Below are 20503 nucleotides of genomic sequence, written 5' to 3'. Positions count from 1 at the left end.
ACATTAAATGAGTCCAAAATCAGACCACAAACTCTGAAATCACCGCCCTGACGATGTGAGGATTTTGGCAGACCAGGGTCTAAACCAGAAGTCTCATTCAAATATGTTACAGGAAACTTGGAGACATGCTCCAGAGTCTGTTATGGTTTTCTAATGACCTAAAAAATATTCTGTCAACAAACAAATGAAGTAGTCATGGTAGAAAAAAACCCAAATATGAAATCTCAAACAAATTACATTCCACGTGTTTTCCCATGAAGCCGTTCATGATGAATCACGGTGACTAAAGACTATAATGGAACTGTGGAAGTGTGATCTCCGCTTTTTTTTCTCCTCTCAGCGATTCTGGAGCTAATGAGCCCCGTCTGCTGCAGCCAGAATGGTATGGTTGGTTTGTGGTTTGAGTTTGACCACATTAAACAGCACCCGGTGAGGTCATCACTACAGCCAGACAACAGGGGGGACGCGCGAGTCTGTACATTTAAATAGATGGGAGAAGAAAATAAAAGTGAGGTAGATGGATGGTTGAGGGAATAAGAACACAACCGTCTCCCAAAATAGAAATCATAAAAATATATATTAAAAAAGAAGACATTGGGACATTTGCACAGCGATTAAACACTTCACCAAAAACACACAAACATCAGGACACGGGGGAAAAAGCATCCCTTTTCAGAGATAAACTTTTCCAAGTTTTACTTCTGATCTGATGAGTTTCTTCAATAAACCTCTGACGCTTTACAAGTCACGCAGAACATTTAAACTCAACTGAGAATGTAGTCAAATGATTACAATTCGGTCCAGTTTAATGTCAGAAATCTGCAAACACGTCTGATTATGAAAATCTAACTTAATTGAACACATTACTCATCCTACGTAGAGAAATCCAGCCTCGACTCAAGAAAGCAGCTGATTCTAGGAAAGTGAGATTATCCAAAAGAAATATTTGTTTTTAAAAATGAAGAAATACAAGAATAAGGCTTACTGCTACATTAATTCATTTTGCATTAACTTTGCACAGGCCTTCAATCACACGAACCGACTGGACCATAAAACTGACAAAAAGTAGTTAAAACCAATCAGAGAATATCAAACAACTGTCTAACAGTGTAAGCTAAAATAAAACCAAAACACAACATCGCGTTAGCTTCCATCAGCACATTTTATGTTTACAGTCTCAGTGCGGGATCCGGCTCATTTGTCTGCTTTTTGCTGATATGGTTCAAACAGAATGCTGCCGTGTTTGTGTGCAGCTAGCTAGAACGCTTCTAGCTGCATGCAAACACAAAACACTCATGGTAACAGAAATAATACATGAAAACTCAATTTGGACCAATTTTCTGCAGTTGTAGACAAAACTAATTGAGTTAGCCTGTTAGCTTAACTTAGAGGTTCAGAGAAACTTTTAAAGGAATAGTTCAGATCTTTCAAAAGGTTACCACCTGTCATCTTACCTGGAGATCTCTTTGAATGTCCTCAGTTTGTATAAACAGAGCCAACAGCTAATCTCAATGGGTAAACCATCATAACCATTTACACTAATACTCTTAAAATAGCAATAACTTTTTACTTTTCATTGATTTTCCATCTGGGTTATTATACAATTTATCAGCAAATTTAGGTCAAATGTAACGTAAACAATCACCTGATATGATGGTTGAGATTTGAAGACAAAACATTTTGTAACTGGCCCCACTCAGACTAGCTGTTAGCTCGTCAATCTGATCAAAATAATTTTCATTCCTCAAAATTGATATTGCTGAAAGAGAGCAGTCGACAACAGGTAAGATACTATCTGTTCACGTTTCACAGAAACACACTTCTAAGGACCTGACGTCAGCTCCTAACAGCTGACCTAGCTGTTCTACGACAGCAGAACAGGACATGTAGCAGTGGCAAAACTAAAGATGAATCTTGTTAGCTGAAAGCAGACCAATACGGAAATGCTCACCTGCCAGTAGGGCAGAGAAAAATGTGCTCAAGTCACAGATGAGAAACTAACACATTTCAGAAATCTGAACTGTCTGATTTATCTTTTGAACTGGATGATTTCTACTTTTTGTCAGAATTGGGGCTCCATACAACAAGTGGAAGGACAAACCAAAAGCTGAGTGAGACCACAGCACTTCTAGATGTTTGTGCGAGTAAGCACCACTGTTGAGTGGTGATTTTTTTAGAGAATCATCTGTAATAATAATAAAACGCTATAACAAAGAGTTGTAGACAGACGTCAGTGCGCGTGCGCACACACACACACATTAGGCTGAAAGTCTCTGGGTAGAACAGCAGCACAAAACAAAAGAGGAACTAAAAAGGGCAGAAAAGAATCAAACTTTCCTCTTTGACCTGAGATTTATTCTGGACACCTGGCTTCTGACTCTGATGATGGATAGAGGCGCTCCCGTCCAAACCGCTGAGGACAGATGTCCTGAGAGAACACTGATGGTGACTTGGCGCCGTTGCCGTATTGTATCCGGATACGGGGAAGAAACCGGCGTTTCACACACACAAGGCGGAACTGCCATACCTTTTATGTAACCACGGAAACAAAACCAGCTCAGAAACACTTTTTACAACAAGAACCTTATAAAAAATGAACTGTAGTGGAAACGTTCCAAACTGAAACCAACCTGAAGGAGTCTCCTCTCTCTTTTTACTATATATAGACTATATTACAACCACAAGAGAAATGAGGAATAGCAGCTTCTTTCTGTACATGATGAAAGTCTTCGACTGTAGAAAAGTTAGAAAAGTGACACAAACAACTGGTGTGTACATAAAGGCTCTGTCCATGTAGGGATGGAACCGCTGGAGAGTATCGACGAGAGTAAAAAAATACCTGTTTGCTTTAAACATGGACGCCTCTGAAGAGGGGAAAAGTCAGAGACGAAAACGTCGTGTAGGTTTTCATTTTGAATCCGTCCTTTTTTCGATTTGTCTGAACTTGTCTCCGGTTGTGTTTTTGTCTGTTTCACCGTAGAACAGCACTTTGTGACTTGTGGCTCGATATCGGGTAAACAGACGGGACCGAGCAGAGAGGCTGGAGGCGTGAAACCCCAACCCACAGCTCTCTGATCACTAAGAGCGGTACGGCGGAAGATCAAAGTGCTTTTGTTTTGTTTTTGTTTCCACGATGACGGGGTGAAGGAAACCACAGAAACGTCATCGGGCAGAATCATTTTGGCAACAAATTTGGCAGAGCTGAGTTTTCTCCCTCTGGCTGTTGGACAGGCATCACGCCGTCAGCGTGACCTGCAGGGCGACAGGGATAACAACCCACTGAACACTTCTCTGAAGCTTCTTTATTCGATATGCTTAACATTTCCACCGTAATGCCCGTTCAAACGCAGATCACAAATAAAGGCATTCTGTTTCCTCATCTGGAAAGACGTATAAAAGTAACAAAAAACTATTTATAAAACAAGTTCAGCCATAAAGGGAGAATCAGCTCCCATTCAATCTTTTTTTTAATCTTTTTGTTTCTTTTACTGATTTTTTTCCCCTTTTTATCTTAATTTTGGTCTTCCACTCAGCAGCGGGGCAGTGTCGCATCCGACAGCCAGCTGGTAGAACGTGTGGTCCTACAGCAGAAAATAGACCCGTGGACCGTTTCCTCCACCTCTGAGTGTGAACATGCCTTTGCTGTTTTTGAACAAAAACAAAACAGACGCTGCCCACTGACACGTGTGATTTTTTGTCTTATCAGCAGGTTGAGGACTGAGGAAGAGGCATGGCTCGCTCATTTTTGCGTCCTCCGTTCATGTGTGCGTATGGTGGCAGTTCGTCCAGGGACGGCTGAATGGTGACGCCTGAGCCGGTGCCGAGCCCTGAGGCTGCTGAGAGGGACGCCCCCGAGAGCCCATTGGCTGCCTGCTGGCCCGAGGGCGGCTTGTCCAAGACAGCACTCGACGTACAAGGGGAGGAGGGGGAGCCGGGGGCTTGTGACGGGGCAGGTGGGGGCTCTGAGCTTGGGGAGGGGGGATTCTGCTGTGCACAGGAGGAGGGGTCCAGAGAAAAGTCCACTGGGTGGTCCAGGTGGAGCTGTGACGGTTCAGCAGGCTTGTTGTCGGCGCTGTAGAAGAAACTGACCTCTCTGAACGACGGCTCCAGCTCGTCCTTTAGGCTGCCGATGATCTCCACGAAGGACGGACGCATTTTAGGATTGTACTGCCAACACATTCTCATCAGCTCGAACCTGCAAACAAACACACACACACACACACACACACACACACACACACACACACACACACACACGTTTTCTGTCACCAGACATAGTTTACAGTAACCCTAAACAAAAGAGGTTTCATCATCATTTAGCAGCCTAACCCTCCACCGACATAGATCAGTGTCTGTCGCTTCCTTAAAACGTGAACTCTGGATATGCTAAAGTTTACATGATCAGAAAATAGCTGCTAGAAGACGTGGTGCTTTTCAAGATGGAAGCTATTGGAGCAGACAACTTGTCTCGAACTCCAACAGTGACCAGGCAGGGGACGGGACAAGTTTCCAGTCCAGAGGGACCCAGACACAAACCATCAGTCCCACTTACTCACACCTAGGGACAATGTAGAGTCTCCCATCAATCTGACATGAGTGTTTTTGGTTTTTTAACTGGCGTACCCAAAGAAACACGTTCTGCTGCTGTTTCTCGCCAGTATCAGCTGATGGAGGGCTCTAGTTTCGCTGCGCCGGGGAAGGGGGCGGGGCATGACACTTAGCCTGGCGGGCCGACAGGCTTATAAAGCGCTGGGGAAAACCTGAGCCTTCTATTTGTATCCTACAGACCATTAGTGGTGTGCACTCTTAGGTACCCCACGATTCGATCTAGATTTGGGTCCTTTGATTTGATTATTAAACCATTATCATGGTTACCATGGTTACCACTATTTTTGATCCATTTAGTCATAGTTTAGTTTTCTCTCACAATAATTCTAGTTGAATATTGTTTACTCCGCTATATTATTCATGTTGGACTGAACATAGGTTTGCATGAAATCTACAGGATAAACGTGAATAACGACAATGGAAGTCAACACGTCAGTTTCGCTTTTATAAACAGAACCAGCTGAGAGTTGGGAAACTGGAGCGGTGCAGCGATGCGGAGCTAATGGTCTTTACATCACCTGACAGTTCACAGGGACTGAAGAACAAACACCTTTTGGAGCGGCTCGTAAAAGAAACTAAAGGAGCGTTGCTTCAATCGGCGTAAAAGGCAAGTTGTGTTGAAGCTAAAAGGAAGTCCGTGACGGCGTGGAGATGGCTCCTACACACTTCTCCACTAGTCTTTAGTGAAAACACCATCGCCCCACAGACTGTCCTCATACATGACCAAAGGCTCTCTCTCTGGTGCTTCCTCAGCTTTGCAGCAAAGTAACACCGTGGTTTTATGAAGAGGCTGGAGCTGCAGGAACGTTTTGTTAATCCCTCCTCGATTGCTGGCTGGTTAGGAGGCACCACCACCAGCTTCTTCTTCTCATCTAACCCAGAGTGGAAGACTGATGTTGGTGCTGTTGTATTTTATCTTACTTTTACACAACTTTCCCTTAATTCTCCTGACGAGTAAATCTCGTGCTCAGTGGCTGAAGCTAATAAAAAAGATTTCGCCATTGTGGTTTTGTTTTTCCGATGGTCCGTCCCCCTAAAGTGTCCTGGTGGCACTCGTAACTTTTATGTTCCTACCACACTTCGCGGCTGTTTTTCGGCATTTAATTACAATCGTTAGTGAATCGATTTTGAGTCGGCGTGTGTCACATCACGCTGCATCGATTAAATGGTGAAGTGGCACGCCCCTACAGACCATAATATGCTCCTTCCTGCAGTTACAGTGAACGTTTTGGTACCGTGTCGAGACAGCTGCCCAGTTTGCTGCCTGGTTTCTATGGTTACAGTATTCAGATGCACATACAGTCACAAGAACCTAAACACCCCGGGGCTTTTCCCGAGAGGTCAGAAGATTATTCAGGCCGTGGGTTTGTGCAAGGTAGATCAGGGGAATGGGGTCAGCTGATGTGACACACCACACACTCTCAAAGATCGCTAAAGGCCTCGCAGCTCAAAGGGGGCAAGGTGTCTGATCAGATAAGGGAAGCAGGACCAAAACCTGTCAGATTTGAGAAGCTTCGCTGAGTTTTTACATGAGCGACAGGAAGGAGGGAATAAAACCCAAGAATACGTTGTATTGATAATCCTAATCAGAAAAGATGCTCATGAACGGTGTTACTCCTAAAGAGGATAAACTCGCGTCACATTTGTTGTCCTTGTGAAATCAGACTAATGTTTGCTGACTGGTAGCCAGACCTGTCTGTCATGTTTACACGATCTGTGGATTTATTTGTGTGTGTGTGTGGTGTGTGTGTGGTGTGTGTGTATGTCTTACAGCATGTCTGGACAGTTCTGTGGTTTCTCCAGCAGTCCACCCTCCATGACGAAGCGAAGGACTTGTTCGTTGGACAAGCCCTGGTAGGGCTGCTCTGCCAGAGTGGCTATTTCCCACAATACAACACCAAACGACCTTTATGGCGAGACACGGGGGGGGGGGGGGTGGAAGAGTGGTTTTCTTTACCATGACTGTAGCAGAACAAGAGTTTCTGGAAGCACAGAGGATGGGATAAGCACATGTTCAGGCGAGTCAGCTCACCAGACGTCCGAGTTGGTGGTGAAGACGCCGTCCTTCAGAGACTCAGGGGACATCCAGCGGACAGGGAGCAGACCTTTACCACCTTTACGGTAGTAGTCTGTCTCATAGATGTCTCTTGTCATGCCGAAATCTGCACACATCCGTAAACAACGCATGAGTTTGATACGTTCATGTCTAAACGCGACAAAAACATGAATTAAGACAGATGTGGAGCCTAAAGTCCTCCAGATGTCTCAGTGCTCCTTGTTGTTTGGACCCATAAAGTCCAATAAAGTACTCTAGTGAGATTAAATTCCTGGAAACAGTATTGGATTACCCATAATTCCTCTTTAAAGCAAAAGGACTATTGAAGCAACCAGTAATGTCTGGAGGTTTGTAGCCTGTAACAGGTCACCCTGCCCTCACACTCACACTCACACACACTCACACTCACACACACACACACTCACACACACACGCACGCACGCACACGTAGACATCAGATCTTCCACACTGCTGAACCTTGATAGTGAATCCATCCCTGTACTCAGACCTAGCCAGCATACCTTGACCTCTCCGTGATCTCTGGCCATTTCTTTACCTCCTATCTTAACAGTGAAGTCCTCGGCCACCATGCAGTTCCTGGCAGCCAGATCTCGGTGGACAAACTTGTTAGCGTTAAGGTACGCCATGCCGTCGGCGATCTGCCCAGCCATCTGAAGCATCTTCTTCAGCGGAGGGAGAGACAGGCTGGAAAACTGTTGCTGCAGACAGACAAGTAAGATGAGCTCAACAGGAATGACCTGAGGCGGTACGAGGCTCTGGTTTGAAACGGTTACTTAAGGAGTAACTTAGGAAGGTAAGCACCGTGTAAGATGCTTTTGCTCAACTGGTCAGTTAGAGGATGTAAAGGTGCAGCAGTTGTAAGACAGGAATAAGTGTCTCTGTGACACGTGAGACGACTGAGCAGCAGGCAGTCACAGATTTCAGTTTTGCATAAAGAATATTTTGTAATAAAATAATTAGAATCACATGTTTGCTGGTTTAGTCCTAATTTTCATCATTGCCTGCGGAGAAACTGTGCCTTCCAGAAGATCTGATGCAGACCCCCTTAATTCTTATTTTTGTGCAGCTGTGTGACAGACTCTCAGTACCTCGTTAGGACGCAGCGAACGCAAGTAACTCTTCAGGTCTCCTCTGGTCATCAGCTCCATGATGACCAGGGTGGGCTGGCCCTGAGAGACCACTCCCAGGAGGCGAACCTGCCACACACAGACAGTGACATCACCACCGGTCCACCTACCCCACTGAGGACACCATCAGAGTCAGGCTACATACCACGTGGTGACAGTTAAACTCTTTCATCACCGACGCTTCATTCAGGAACTCAATCCTCTCCCTCATGCTGGCGGACTCGTTGACCGTCTTGATGGCGACGCTCGTCTCTGGCTCATCTTTGACCACGCCCTTAGCCAGGCCCTCATACACCATCCCAAACGAGCCCTGGCCAAGCTCCCGGCTCATGGTGATCTTCTCGCGGGGCACCTCCCACTCGTCTGGCACATACACTTCACAGATGATCGTTCAGAGTTAATACTCCCACCTGCAGGCATGTCGTCCGCCACAAACAGACTGGACTCACTTTCTGCTGCGCTGAAGTACTCTGGGTTGACCGAAGCATACAGCACTCCCTTTCCCAGCCGCCCGCTGTTCCTGTAAGAGAGAAATTTTAGTTTTATTAGTCACCTTAAGACCAAGCAGATGAATAAGTAAACTTGTTATTGAAATATTACAGTTTCTTAAATATTAAACAGCAGAATCGCAAAGTAAAGATGACGGGAACCATAAATATTATCCATGTTTAATTAGAGATAATCAGAGAAAGACATAACATAACAATTATGAACAAGTTGTTCAGAGCCTTATGTTGGAGATACAGACGTTAGTTGCTCGGTCTAAAGAACTAACATGTTTTTAAATACTCTGCGTCTCTTTAACGGCACATGCTGATGAAATATGGGAGGGGCACACACCTTTTCTTGTTGAGCACCACCAAGACCGTGATCAGAGAGACGATCAGGAAGACGATGGCGATGGGGACAAAGATCGTAGCGTAGAAGACATTTTCATACCCTGTATACGTATAAAACAGTGATGCACAGATACAGACAGGAGCGATGGAGCTCGACTGTGTGTGTGTGTGTGTGTGTGTGTGTGTGTGTGTGTGAGAGAGACAGAAAGAGTCTTACGTTCAGCCACATAGAGATGCAGCGCGGGTGTCCAGGAACCGTTGCCAGCCAGCGACGTGGCTCTCACTCTGACGGAGTAGTTTCCTGGACTGAGGTTGGACAGCCGAACGCCACGCTGAGATCGATACACTTGTCCAGACACACACTCGTGCTTCTCGGTCTAACACACACACACACACACACACACACACACACACATCATGGGTATGATTTGACGTTTTCTAGTTGAGGGTAAACATGGCTGACCCATAACCACAGATCAGGTTAATAGAGCTAACTGCACCTACTGAATAGAACGTTGTGATGTTCTAAAGAGGTTCCTGAGTTCTACACAAAGACAAAAAAACTTGAACTTATTTCAGCGTGAACCCCGAAGTTCTCCTACCTCAGCTGAAAGTTTGAACTTGATCTCGTACATGAGGATGAGCCCATTGGGGCGGGGGGGCTCGGGCCAGCGCAGGAACACCCAGTTCTCATGACCCTCCCAGACCACTGAACCAGGAATGTCATCAGCCTTTTCTGGACAACCAACAGGAGGATTCCAGTTACCAGACACATCCTCTCTTCAGCTGTTTTGAACTGTGTGATGCTGAGTACACGTTTACTCTAACCTGCAGGTTTGGTTCTGGAGAAGACAAACTCAGCCGCGCTGCAGCGCTGGACCTGTCGATTGCAGGCGTGAATATCGATGCGGTAAACGGTGAAAGGCTGCAGGCCGGAGATCTGCAGCTCCCGTTCCGTCACCGACTGCTCCACAAACTCGTATTCCTGGTCGGCTGGCTCCGAGTCCACAGTGCTGCTGTTCCCAGCACCTTGGAGAGGTGGGATGGTGCTGCTGTTGGTGGACAGCTGGACACGCCGGGAACGAGTGGAGTTAGCCACGCCAAAAAGATCTCTGCGGCGCCGGTCTGGTGGTCTGGGGGAGCGAACGACAGACATAACCACAATATGAAGATTTGAAAACATTTCCAAAGTTGCGAAGCCCAGAGGAATTTACAGAAGCAGCAGATTACCTTGGTGTAAAAATGGAGTTGTGCAGGAAGTTCTCAAAGACTTTTCTATAGGAGGCATCAGAAGCTTCAGCCTCCAGCTCTTCCACCGATTTGGGGCAGGGGCAACAGGGGCCTTTATCCGGGCCGTCGGAGTCTGGTTTAGTGGGCTTGGTGTCTTCCTCCTGGTCCCCCACCCCTGTGGCAGCAATCCTAATGGGAATCTTTAGCTCTGGTAGAGGAAGACAAGGGTGAAGCCTAGCAGGTGAGACTGAATGGCTGAATGTACGTGTGTGTGTGTGTGTGTGTGTGTGTGTGTGTGTACCTTTAGAGCAGTAGTTGTGCTGGTACAGCTCCCGGCCCTCAGCTTGCTGTTGCCATCTCACCAAGTAATAAGTTTGGTTGCCATTAGGCGCGACGGGGGGCGACCAGCGCACCACCAGCTGAGTCGATGAGTTAGAGTACGCTCGCACGTCTTGAGGCATGGAGGGTGCTGAAAGTGAAAAATAAAACTCTATGAACTGTAGGGGAGTTCTGTGCCTGAGGCCTGGACACTCACACTCTCTCACACACTCACACACACACACACACACACACACACACACACACACACACACACACACACACACACACACACACACACACACACACACACACACACACACACACACACACACACACACACACACACACACACACACACACACACACACACACACACACACAATCTGCCAATGCAGCTGTGTCTCACTGGCCATGTTTTCATGCTGCAGCTGGATTTGTTTTACGCCGTCCTTCATTTCATCTGATTAAATTACTGTTCTGTAAGTCGTTGCAGCTCAAAGCCTTTGATTTGCAGCTGTGTTTATTTTAAAGAGCATTTCTCCCTGTCCCTATGATGTGTTTGATTCTGTAACACAATCACAGGCTGAGTCCTCCTAAACCTCAGCCCTTCATCAGAAGTCACCAGTGGTTAAAAGACTCTGATTCCGGGAACAGGGACAAACTCTTCAAGGAGGCGATTCCTCAGCCGCTGTACCTGATTCCTTCTAGGTAAACAGACATGATGGAGCCAATATGTCCGCCTAAGCCACGGAACTATTTAGCTGTAAACAGATTCATTGATGTATATGTTTAACCAAATGCATGTGCATAAAAAATTCTCGACTTATCCAGCTGGAACCCTCTGTGAGAACTGTAAGGAAGCGTCATCTCACGGCTGAAGTGGCTGCAGGTTTTCTTGAAAGTTTTTAGAAAGATCCCTCCCACTCCCGTAACTGCCTCTTGTGATTTTACTGTCAATGATTTTAACAGCAGACTGAAATCCGCTCTGGACCTGCTCGCTCCACTTAAAATCAAAAGTCTATGTTCAAAACGTGCTTCACCGTGGAGAAATGAAAATCTAAAGAAACTAAAGAGAAATTGCAGGGTTGCAGAGCGGAGATGGAGAAAGAACAAAACAACTATAAATCATCAAATATATACAGAGCTACTTAAATCATATAATAACGCAGTGAGAAATTCAAGAAATGCATACCTTTCCAAACTCATTCTAGACAATAAACACAATCCCAGAATACTTTTTTCCACCGTAAACAACATTTTAAACCGTACATCCAATTCACTTCAGAAAACCCACTCAGATGCACTCTGTGAGGAGTTTGCAGCCCACTTCAGAGGGAAGGTAGACACCATCAGAAGGAATATTTTATCCTCCATAAGTAATAAGGTTTTAGATAAATCTGAATGTGTGTCTATACCAGAGGAAACACTGGACAGCTTTGTCCTGGTAGAAGCTGAGACTCTTGATAAAGTTTTCTCCTCAGTGAGACCCACCACATGTGTTCTGGACCCAATTCCAACTTCGTTCTTTAAACAATTTTATGGATCTTTTAGTGATGAGATTTTAACCATGATGAATTGCTCCCTTCAGACGGGGGTCTTTCCTGCTGCCTTTAAAAGGGCGGTGGTGAGGCCCTTGTTGAAGAAGAGCAATTTAGATCTTAATGAATTAAATAATTATCGACCGGTATCCAGCTTACCATTTTTAAGCAAAATTTTAGAAAAGTCGGTTTTAAATCAACTAAATGATTTTATAAACACTAATAATGTCCTAGAGACATTTCAGTCTGGTTTTAGGGTGAACCACAGCACTGAAGATTTTAAATGATTTTAGAGTAAATTATGATAAACAGAAGTTGACAGTGTTGGTTCTACTGGATCTAAGTGCTGCCTTCGATACAGTAGACCACACTGTTCTTTTAACTCGTTTACAACAGATCGGCCTCTCTGGTGCTGTACATAGATGGTTCACATCCTACCTCACAGACAGGACTTTCATGGTGAGTTTGGATACCTGTTCCTCTCGGGTCCATGGGATTACATGTGGTGTGCCCCAGGGTTCAATTTTAGGCACAGTGCTTTTTAATCTTTATATGCTCCCTCTTGGCGGAGTCATCAGGAGACACGGGGTTAACTTTCACAATTATGCTGATGATACACAGTTGTACATCTCCGTGTCTCCGGATGGCTCTCGGCCAATGGATGCACTTTTTAACTGTATTTTAGACATCAAATCCTGGATGGCAGAGAACTTTCTCCAGCTCAACCAGGACAAAACTGAAGCTTTAGTCATTGGTCCTGAGGCCCAGAGAGAGAAGCTTTTACCAAAATTACAATCTCTGCCTTTTAATCCTTCTGAACAAGCGAAGAACCTGGGTGTGATTTTTGACTCTGAGCTGACTTTTATCCCACACATTAAAAATATCATAAAAATAGTTTTTTTATCATCTAAAGAACATCGCCAGAGTCCGCCCCATTCTCTCTCGGGCCAATACGGAGATGCTGATGCATGCTTTTATCACCAGTAGGATAGACTACTGTAATGCCCTGCTTTCTGGTCTTCCCAAAAAGAGCATCTCAGGCTTACAACCTCTACAAAATTCGGCAGCACGTGTCCTGATGAAGACCAGGAGGCGGGAGCACATGACACCAGTTTTAGAATCATTGCATTGGCTCCCTGTATGTTTCAGGATCCATTTTAAGGTTCTTCTAATGGTTTTTAAGTGTCTTAATGGTCTTGGGCCTTCTTATCTCTCAGAACTGCTTTTACAATATGAACCCTCACGGCCTCTGCGCTCCTCTGGCAGGCGTCTCCTGGTCATCCCTAAAGTCAGGACACACACTCACGGCGAGTCGTCCTTCCAGTATTATGGCCCTCGCCTCTGGAACGAGCTGCCGGAGGACCTCAGGGCCGCAGAGAACATTCATGTTTTTAAGTCCAGGCTCAAGATCCACCTATTTAGGTTAGCTTTTATCTAATTATTTATTATAGTTTTATTTCTCGTTTTACATGATTACATTTTATTACTTGCTTTGCATGTTTTATATGATTATATTTTAGCACAGTTTTATTATTTAAATTATTATTTTACTGTCTATATCATTTTATTTATTACTTATTTTCTAATTTTTGTCATTTATATTAGCTCTTTTATTTTATTTTTACTCATTTTACTCCAGTGTTTCCTCTGTGGGGGCCCTCTGCCCCGGGAGCGGTGGTCGACTGTAGCTTCCTGGGCGCTCTATAGGTGGGGGTCTATGCTCCCCCTCCACTGAGCGCCCTGACTTAGTGTGGAAGACCTGATGCTACCGGGGCAGACGGCTCCTCTGATGGCGTTTCCTTGCCTTACCTTACTTGGCTCATCTGGACTCAGCCAAATATAATTTTTACTTGTGTGTGTGTGTGTGTCTGCGTGTGTGTGTGTGTGCGCTTGCATATGTCTGTTAATGTTTTTAACCTGTTATGGGAATCTGGGGTCATTTTGTAAAGCACTTTGTTTGAAAAGCGCTTTATAAATAAATCTGACTGATTGATTGATTGATTGAGTGGAACACTCCGGTCCTCCACACAGCCTCACAAGCACAGAAGTAGAAGGCTGGATTAAAATGGGATTGAGCCGGATTATTAACGCCGACTAGGAGAACTTTTACCTATTAGTGTATTCTTGTGGGATAAAAAGTTCATTTGATACCACCCACACAGTCACAGGTAGTTCCACAGTTTTAACTGAAGCTGTGATATTCTAGCAGCCATTCATGTCAGGGCTTTCAAAATAAAAGCAGAGAAATGTTGAACGCAGTACGCTACAGAAGACAACAGATGTCAGTAACGACACAGAAGAAGAGACGGTTTTTAACACAACTGTGATAAAGGTGAGTAAACTCACAGGTCAGTCTGACAGCAGAATAACTGCAGAACTAAAATGATGCACTTGTTCTGATTAGTTTGGCCAGAAATCAGAAACCTCACAAATGTTCTGTTAACTGAACATGATGAATAATTCCCCGTGAGAACTAAATTATGTTTTTGGCTCTAAGCATTAGTGATGTAAAGTTGCATTAATCCCGTTATTTATGTCGAAGGAGACACTTTGGCTAATTAGTAGGAATATCATTCAGCAAAAAAGCATTTTCCTGTGGAAGCTTTAGCTTATTTCTTACATAAAAACCTGCTCGTTTCTGTTATCAGAACACACCACACACACCTGAGGGGCTGGTGCGGATGTAAGCCACCTTGGTCTTGGCCCCGAGCATGTGTTTGTCCTCCACCAACAGGGTGATGGCTTTAACAAAGATGGCGTACTGCGTCCACGGTTTGAGTCCGGACAGCAGAACCCCGGGGTCCGACTCCTTGTCGGGCCTCAGCTCCACATCCACCATGTTCCAACTGTTGGAGCCACAACCATCCTGCCCCTCGAACTCGGTGATGTTCTGGAACGGCCTGGAGAAGGAAAAGGTGTGAATTAGTTAATTACTGTTAAATTAAACAAATCTACGTTTGATGCAAACAAACTCCAAGCTCTTTCAGATGTTCCTTTTTGCACATTTTAAACCAACGAAAATTCTGATCTTAGGGGTGGACAGGTTGGGTGTTGTGATGGAAAAACTCTAAGTGAAGCAGAAACGTTGACTTTAGCATTAAAACCAGACTGTCCACCACATTAACTCAGCATATTAGAATAAAAACATTCTTTTTTCTGCAGATTTTCAACAATTTTAGTTTTTGCAACCACCCTGAAGAGCTGGCCACTTCTCTCACATAAATGCTTAGCAGCTGTAACTGGAGCATCAACAGCTTAAACAAAAAGGGGAAGTTGCTCTAGAGAAAGGAAGCAGCAGACCCTCCCAGTCAACACTCACGCCTCCTTGTAGTAGACGATAAAACTGATGAGGTCTCTGTAGTCGGGCGGCCGGTAGCGCTCCCAGGTCAGCTTGATCCTTGTGCTGCTGGTGCTGTTGGAGGTAAACTGCAGGATGGTGCTCTCACCTGTGGGGTGGCAGGAAGTCAGAATGAAATGCATCCAAGTGTTTCAATGTGTGTGATCCTTATTGTCTGGTTAGTAGAAGGTCTGATAAAGTAAACAATAAAACTTGGTTGGGAGGGAGAATCGGCTCAGAGGAGGTGTGGCTGTGTAGCAGCTCCTTTACTAAAGGAGCTGCTGGACGTGGCAATTTGAATGTTTGTGGTCTTTGGCGCAAAGATCCTTCTGATTCTTACAGCTGGCTCTGTCGCCGTTGTTACGAAAGTCTGCCTCGTCAAAGCGGCCCCGGATGCCCGTCTTGTCCCACATCTTGCGGATCTCAGACGAGCAGAGTTTCGGGTTGGCTCTGAAGAACAGCCGTCCATTCTTTATGGTCAGGTTGTGCTGCTTCCAGTCCCAAAGGTACTGGAGCTGCTGGTTGTCAAACGCTGAGAAGGCATACATTCTGGAAGGACGAACGACAAAGAAAATGAGCCGGCGATACAGAGCAGCAATTTAGACAGTTACTCTCTTACAGGATCTTCATATTTAGCTGGAGCTTCACTAATGGAGCCAAACCACAGAGCTTTCTGACTGAACAACAACCACCTGGTAAATCTGGTCAACGTGAAGCTGTTGGATAACACCCAGACATAAAAATGACAGTAATGTGGACCTTGGGACAGTTAGACTCCCATAAAGTAAAAGACAAAAAGCTGAAGGAGGGAGTGAATGCTTCAGCCTGACCCTGATAGCTGGATATCAGCCAACAGGAGACTTCTCAATTAGAAATAAAATTCCCAGGAAGAGTTTCTTCTTCTGCAGAGTGATGATGGAGGAGTCTGGACAACAGTTTACAAACTGTAGCAGATCTAACACTAAAACGGCTGATATGGCACAAAGCCTTTGGCTTCTTTTCAGTTTGCTCAAGGACACAGAGGCAACAACAACATTAAAGCTTTGAATTCAGTTATTCTCAGACACGCTAGCTGTTGCTTACACTCATAGCCTTTAATAAAAGTACCTGGGTACGTGGCTCAGTTACTGTTTTATACCTGCTTCCAAAATAAGAAATGTTTAAGATGTGGTCCACTAGTTAAATGATTACATTTCCTGTGGTCTCCAGTAGGAACAAATGCCTTGTAAGTCATTCTTGGGGGTAAAAATATATACACCAGTGCATTTACAGGAACTAGAAGTGACCCACCTCACGGCTGAGCTTCAGACGGCAGATTCTAGAGTACTTTTTCCTGATATTTGAACATCTTGCCTTGGATTGGATAACAGCAATGCTACTTTACCACTGATTCCTACATTGATGTTTTATCTCCACAAATAACACAAGCCCGGAGGAGTTCTGCTGTGTGGTGAAGTAGCTAATGCTAAGGATTAGCTTCTTCTAGTCAAGACGTTCTCTGCTGTTTTCTGGCCGTGAAACCAACAGCAGCCTTCCCCGACACGAGTCAAGATGGGTGAGCCTGTGAATGTTAAGTAACAGTGTGACGCAGATCTGTCAGGATTTTCCAATCCTAGAGTGCCACCGTCTATTTTCTATCATTTTCTATTCTGCCTCTTATCCAAGACCCTCTTGAAAATGAGGATTTTAATCTGAATGGAACCTTCCTGGTTAAATAAATAATAAATAAAATAATAATCTAATGCAGGAGAAAGGTGTAGGAGACTATTTTCATGTTCAGCCTGCATGAAAAACTCAGAGTGACCGATTATAATCATAAATAATCATTTAAAAATGGATTTTCAGTGTTCCACACCTTTAACATTTTTGTACCTGTGTGATAGATGAGTCATTCCCAGCAGACACTGAGAGTCAACTGATGGCAAGATTTTACCACAACAGATATAACTTCATTGTTTTCCAAAGTGACACAGACGAATATGCATTTGTTTAAGGAACAATGAGACTTTAGTAAAACCAGGCTCTGGTCCTAACTAGGTTTAATAAGTTTATGTTTATATTTATTTATTTGGCAGATACTTTTATCCAAAGCGACTTACAATTTCTAACCTGTAGGGCATGTTGTGATCTGTGGGGTAAACCGGAGTACCCGGAGGAAACCCACGCACACATGGGGAGAACACGAAACTCCACGCAGAAAGGCCGCGGCCGAGTTTCGAACCCGCAACCTTCGTGCTGCGAGGCAACAGTGCTAACCACTGCGCCACCATGCAGCCCCAACATAAGTACAACATAAGTATAAATGTTTAACAAGACTTTAGTTTAACAAGACTTTAGTTTTCTCACATAAAGCCATCTTACCCTCCCAAATTACATCAACCCTTCAAATGACGGCAGCCATGAAAAGTCAAATATGAGTTTCACCTATGTTTCATTTGACCATCAGGCTGTAGAAACATGACCAGGTGCTGCAGTCGGTTATTGTTGGCATAAATTAGGGATGCACCGATACCGATACTGGCGCCGATACCAATACCAGTATCGGTAAAAGTTAACAGATACCAGGATCCGATACCAATGCAGTTGCTTGAAAATGGCTTCACTGTAACTTGTCATTTCTGTTCACCTAATATTCTAGTTTTGTGATGATTTACATTCATATATTTTACTTTTTATCTACCTCACATTCTTTTCCTGTTGAAAGCAGAGAAGAAAATAAAATCTGTATTCCAAATCATTGCATTTTTTTGTGTGGTGGAAGTATCGGTAATCGGCATCAACAAGTACTCAGATCCAAGTATCGGTATCGTATCGGTTTGAAAAAAAAAGAGGTATCGGTGCATCCCTAGTATAAATGTTTTCACAGACCAGAAATGTTAGTCAGGAGTGAATGAACTGCGTTGTATGATCTCACTCTTCAGAAAGATTCTCTCCATCGATGTATCTGAGGCTGCGGAGGAACGCCAGCGAACTCAAGGTGTGGGAATGGGCGATCCGGACAAAACCGGTCACCCTCTGGATCAAACCAGTGAAACTCTCCAGCTCTGCCACAATGTTATCTAAAACACACACAGTGAAAGTGAAACACTGAGAGAGATACTTTAAAAGGAAAACGCTTCTCACGAAGCCAAAAACTTCCATCGAGGTAAGAAGAGGAAATCTTTCCAGGTTCAGACATTCCTAGCCGACTTTCCCACACTAGAAAGTCAGCTGCTTTAGACTTTCTGAGCCCTTTCAAACAGCATGTCACAAGTTTTCACATTGCTCCACGCGCTGTCCCTGAAGTAGAAAAGTGGTGCTGATGTGAGACGCTGCAGAACTTACGGCCTCTGCGGATGTTGATTTGCAGATCTCCTTTGATAACCGTGCAGCCTTTGAGAGACTGAGCAGCATCCATGGAGTCGATGTTCTTCCCCTCACAAACTTTATCGCACAGACCATCACAGGCTTTACACATCATGCTGGAGAAAGAGAGTGTGTTTTATTAGCAGATTAGCTGTCATTTTATTTGTTCTCAAGCTAGTTTTCGGTAAGACTTCACATTAGCATCCACGCTGAGGTGAATTAGCTTAACTGTTCTAATCACCTGATGAAATAAACAGAAATGACGTATTAGAATGGCTGCCCTGTGAAAACCTATGGGAGCACGTGACCGCTTCAGAAAGAACTTCTTCTCACCTGTTGGCTGCAGATCGCGTGTACCCAGATGGACATTCAGACAAGCATTCCCCTCCATGAATCACAAAAGTATCAAAGTCCGGGACGTGGACTTGGGAGCAAACTTCCTTAATGATGCAACGCCAGCCTTCAAATTTGTATGTGCCTGGAGGGCAGTCAGCCACACAGCGCCCTTCGTAGAAGTAGTGCACGCATGCGGCACAGGCTGCGTCGCTGCCTGGACGCGAGCAGCTGCCCAGACACTGGGGGTGGCAGCAGTCACCCTCTGCTGTGCAAGCTCTCCGTCCACACTTCTCTGGGCACTCTGTTGGGAAAACAAAGATGAGGAATTCAATAGATACGAAAACCTTTTTCAATTCATTTAAATGAAAATGAAATGTGGAATTGAAGAAGGCTTTAATTCTGAAGTACATTTTAACGGACTATTACTGCTTGTTTATAAATTCTAGTCAACAACCCACTTTATTTTGAAAGTGTCTCAGGATTTAGAGCCAGTCATCGGAGGCTTGTAGAATTGATCCCGGCTCCCAGCAGAGAATTCTGCTGCTGTGTCCTTGAGCAAGACTCTTAACCCACCTTGCCTGCTGGTCGAAGGGACCGCTGGCGCCTGTGTTTGGCAGCCTGACCTCTGTCAGATCGCCCCAGGGCAGCTGTGGCTACACTGTAGCTCATCATCATCAGCGTGTGAATGTGTGTGTGAACGGGTGAGTGATTCACTGTGAGGTAAAGCACTCTGGAGTCCTCCGACTCTGAAAGGTGCTACACAAGTGCGGGTCATTTATCATCAAGAGAGGAAATTGAACAAACCCATGTGATCACTTTGGTGTCGTAGAAAACATATTAACACAGAGGACTAATATTTGGACACAGCTGGACCTCGCTGGACACTTAAAACAGAGTGGAGGAGAAAGATGAAAGTACAGCAAATACGGTCCGCAGCCTGAACCAACCTCTTGCATGAGACTACTGCCTTTGGGCCCCAACAAATGATTTGCATTCGCTGGAGAACGACTGCCGGTGCAAACACAAACACATGCTCACCAGCCCACAAAGGAAAACACAGAGAGCCTCTCACAAGGAGGGCGAGCCGGATGCTACGAATCAAAACAAAACAATTCATGTTTGGTTCTTCTAAAAAATGTAAATAGTGCAAGCAAAAGCTGCGGCCAGCACACAACCAAATACAGGCGTTAGCAAACATGTAAGCTCTGCGTGCACCTTCTAGAAAAGCCTTTAACTCCAGGTTTTACAACATGGTCTGGTGGCTGTGGCATACCTCTAAACAGAAACATACTGTAAAGAATAGCAGGAAATCTGACTGGGAGCTCCAAAATAAAAAGAAAACCCCTGTGCTGACAGGTGTATAATATAAGACCACACCTCTCATTGGTCTTCCAGTGGCGGGGACGTTTAAATGAGTCATGATGGAATTACAAGGTAACAAAAGCTTGTTTTAACAACTGACACGCACCTAACCCATCACCACACAGGTGAGCTTATCAGCCAGCCGTACCGTCGGCTGGGGTTGGCGTGACGGGGATAAAAAATAAAAAGGTCCTCAAATGTGTCTGAATCAGACACAAACTCTAAGCTAAAGCAAAGGGCTGTATTTACAGCGTGAAACCTTTTTTCAGATGATGTGAGACAAACAACTGGATGAAATAACAGATTTTTTATGTATTTGAGTTTAGACATCAACAAGTAAAATCATTAAAGTGAAGTTTGGTTAAAAGGACGCTGGGCGACTG

The 20503-nt window shown here is 44.7% G+C and overlaps 1 protein-coding gene across 1 annotated transcript in view; it reads right to left on the bottom strand.

Moving 5' to 3' along the window:
• Positions 1 to 3566: 3566 nt before the first annotated feature.
• Positions 3567 to 20503, bottom strand: part of LOC107382005 (insulin-like growth factor 1 receptor) — a 65607-nt gene continuing 48670 nt past the window's right edge. The window contains exons 3-21 of the mRNA XM_015953956.3: positions 18756 to 19059; positions 18402 to 18538; positions 17992 to 18136; positions 15418 to 15626; positions 15060 to 15186; positions 14405 to 14640; positions 10183 to 10350; positions 9882 to 10089; positions 9480 to 9784; positions 9254 to 9387; positions 8869 to 9028; positions 8653 to 8752; positions 8262 to 8332; positions 7958 to 8187; positions 7774 to 7881; positions 7221 to 7383; positions 6641 to 6770; positions 6380 to 6514; positions 3567 to 4195 (exon numbers count right to left, since the gene is read on the bottom strand). Of these exons, the coding sequence (XP_015809442.3) occupies positions 3703 to 4195; positions 6380 to 6514; positions 6641 to 6770; positions 7221 to 7383; positions 7774 to 7881; positions 7958 to 8187; positions 8262 to 8332; positions 8653 to 8752; positions 8869 to 9028; positions 9254 to 9387; positions 9480 to 9784; positions 9882 to 10089; positions 10183 to 10350; positions 14405 to 14640; positions 15060 to 15186; positions 15418 to 15626; positions 17992 to 18136; positions 18402 to 18538; positions 18756 to 19059 (3563 nt within the window). The 3' untranslated portion in view covers positions 3567 to 3702. The remainder of the gene's footprint in view (positions 4196 to 6379; positions 6515 to 6640; positions 6771 to 7220; positions 7384 to 7773; positions 7882 to 7957; positions 8188 to 8261; positions 8333 to 8652; positions 8753 to 8868; positions 9029 to 9253; positions 9388 to 9479; positions 9785 to 9881; positions 10090 to 10182; positions 10351 to 14404; positions 14641 to 15059; positions 15187 to 15417; positions 15627 to 17991; positions 18137 to 18401; positions 18539 to 18755; positions 19060 to 20503) is intronic.

The sequence above is a fragment of the Nothobranchius furzeri genome, chromosome 9 (assembly GCF_043380555.1).
Source record: "Nothobranchius furzeri strain GRZ-AD chromosome 9, NfurGRZ-RIMD1, whole genome shotgun sequence".
Classification (NCBI taxonomy): domain Eukaryota; kingdom Metazoa; phylum Chordata; class Actinopteri; order Cyprinodontiformes; family Nothobranchiidae; genus Nothobranchius; species Nothobranchius furzeri.
This window is presented reverse-complemented; position numbering and strand designations above follow the sequence as displayed.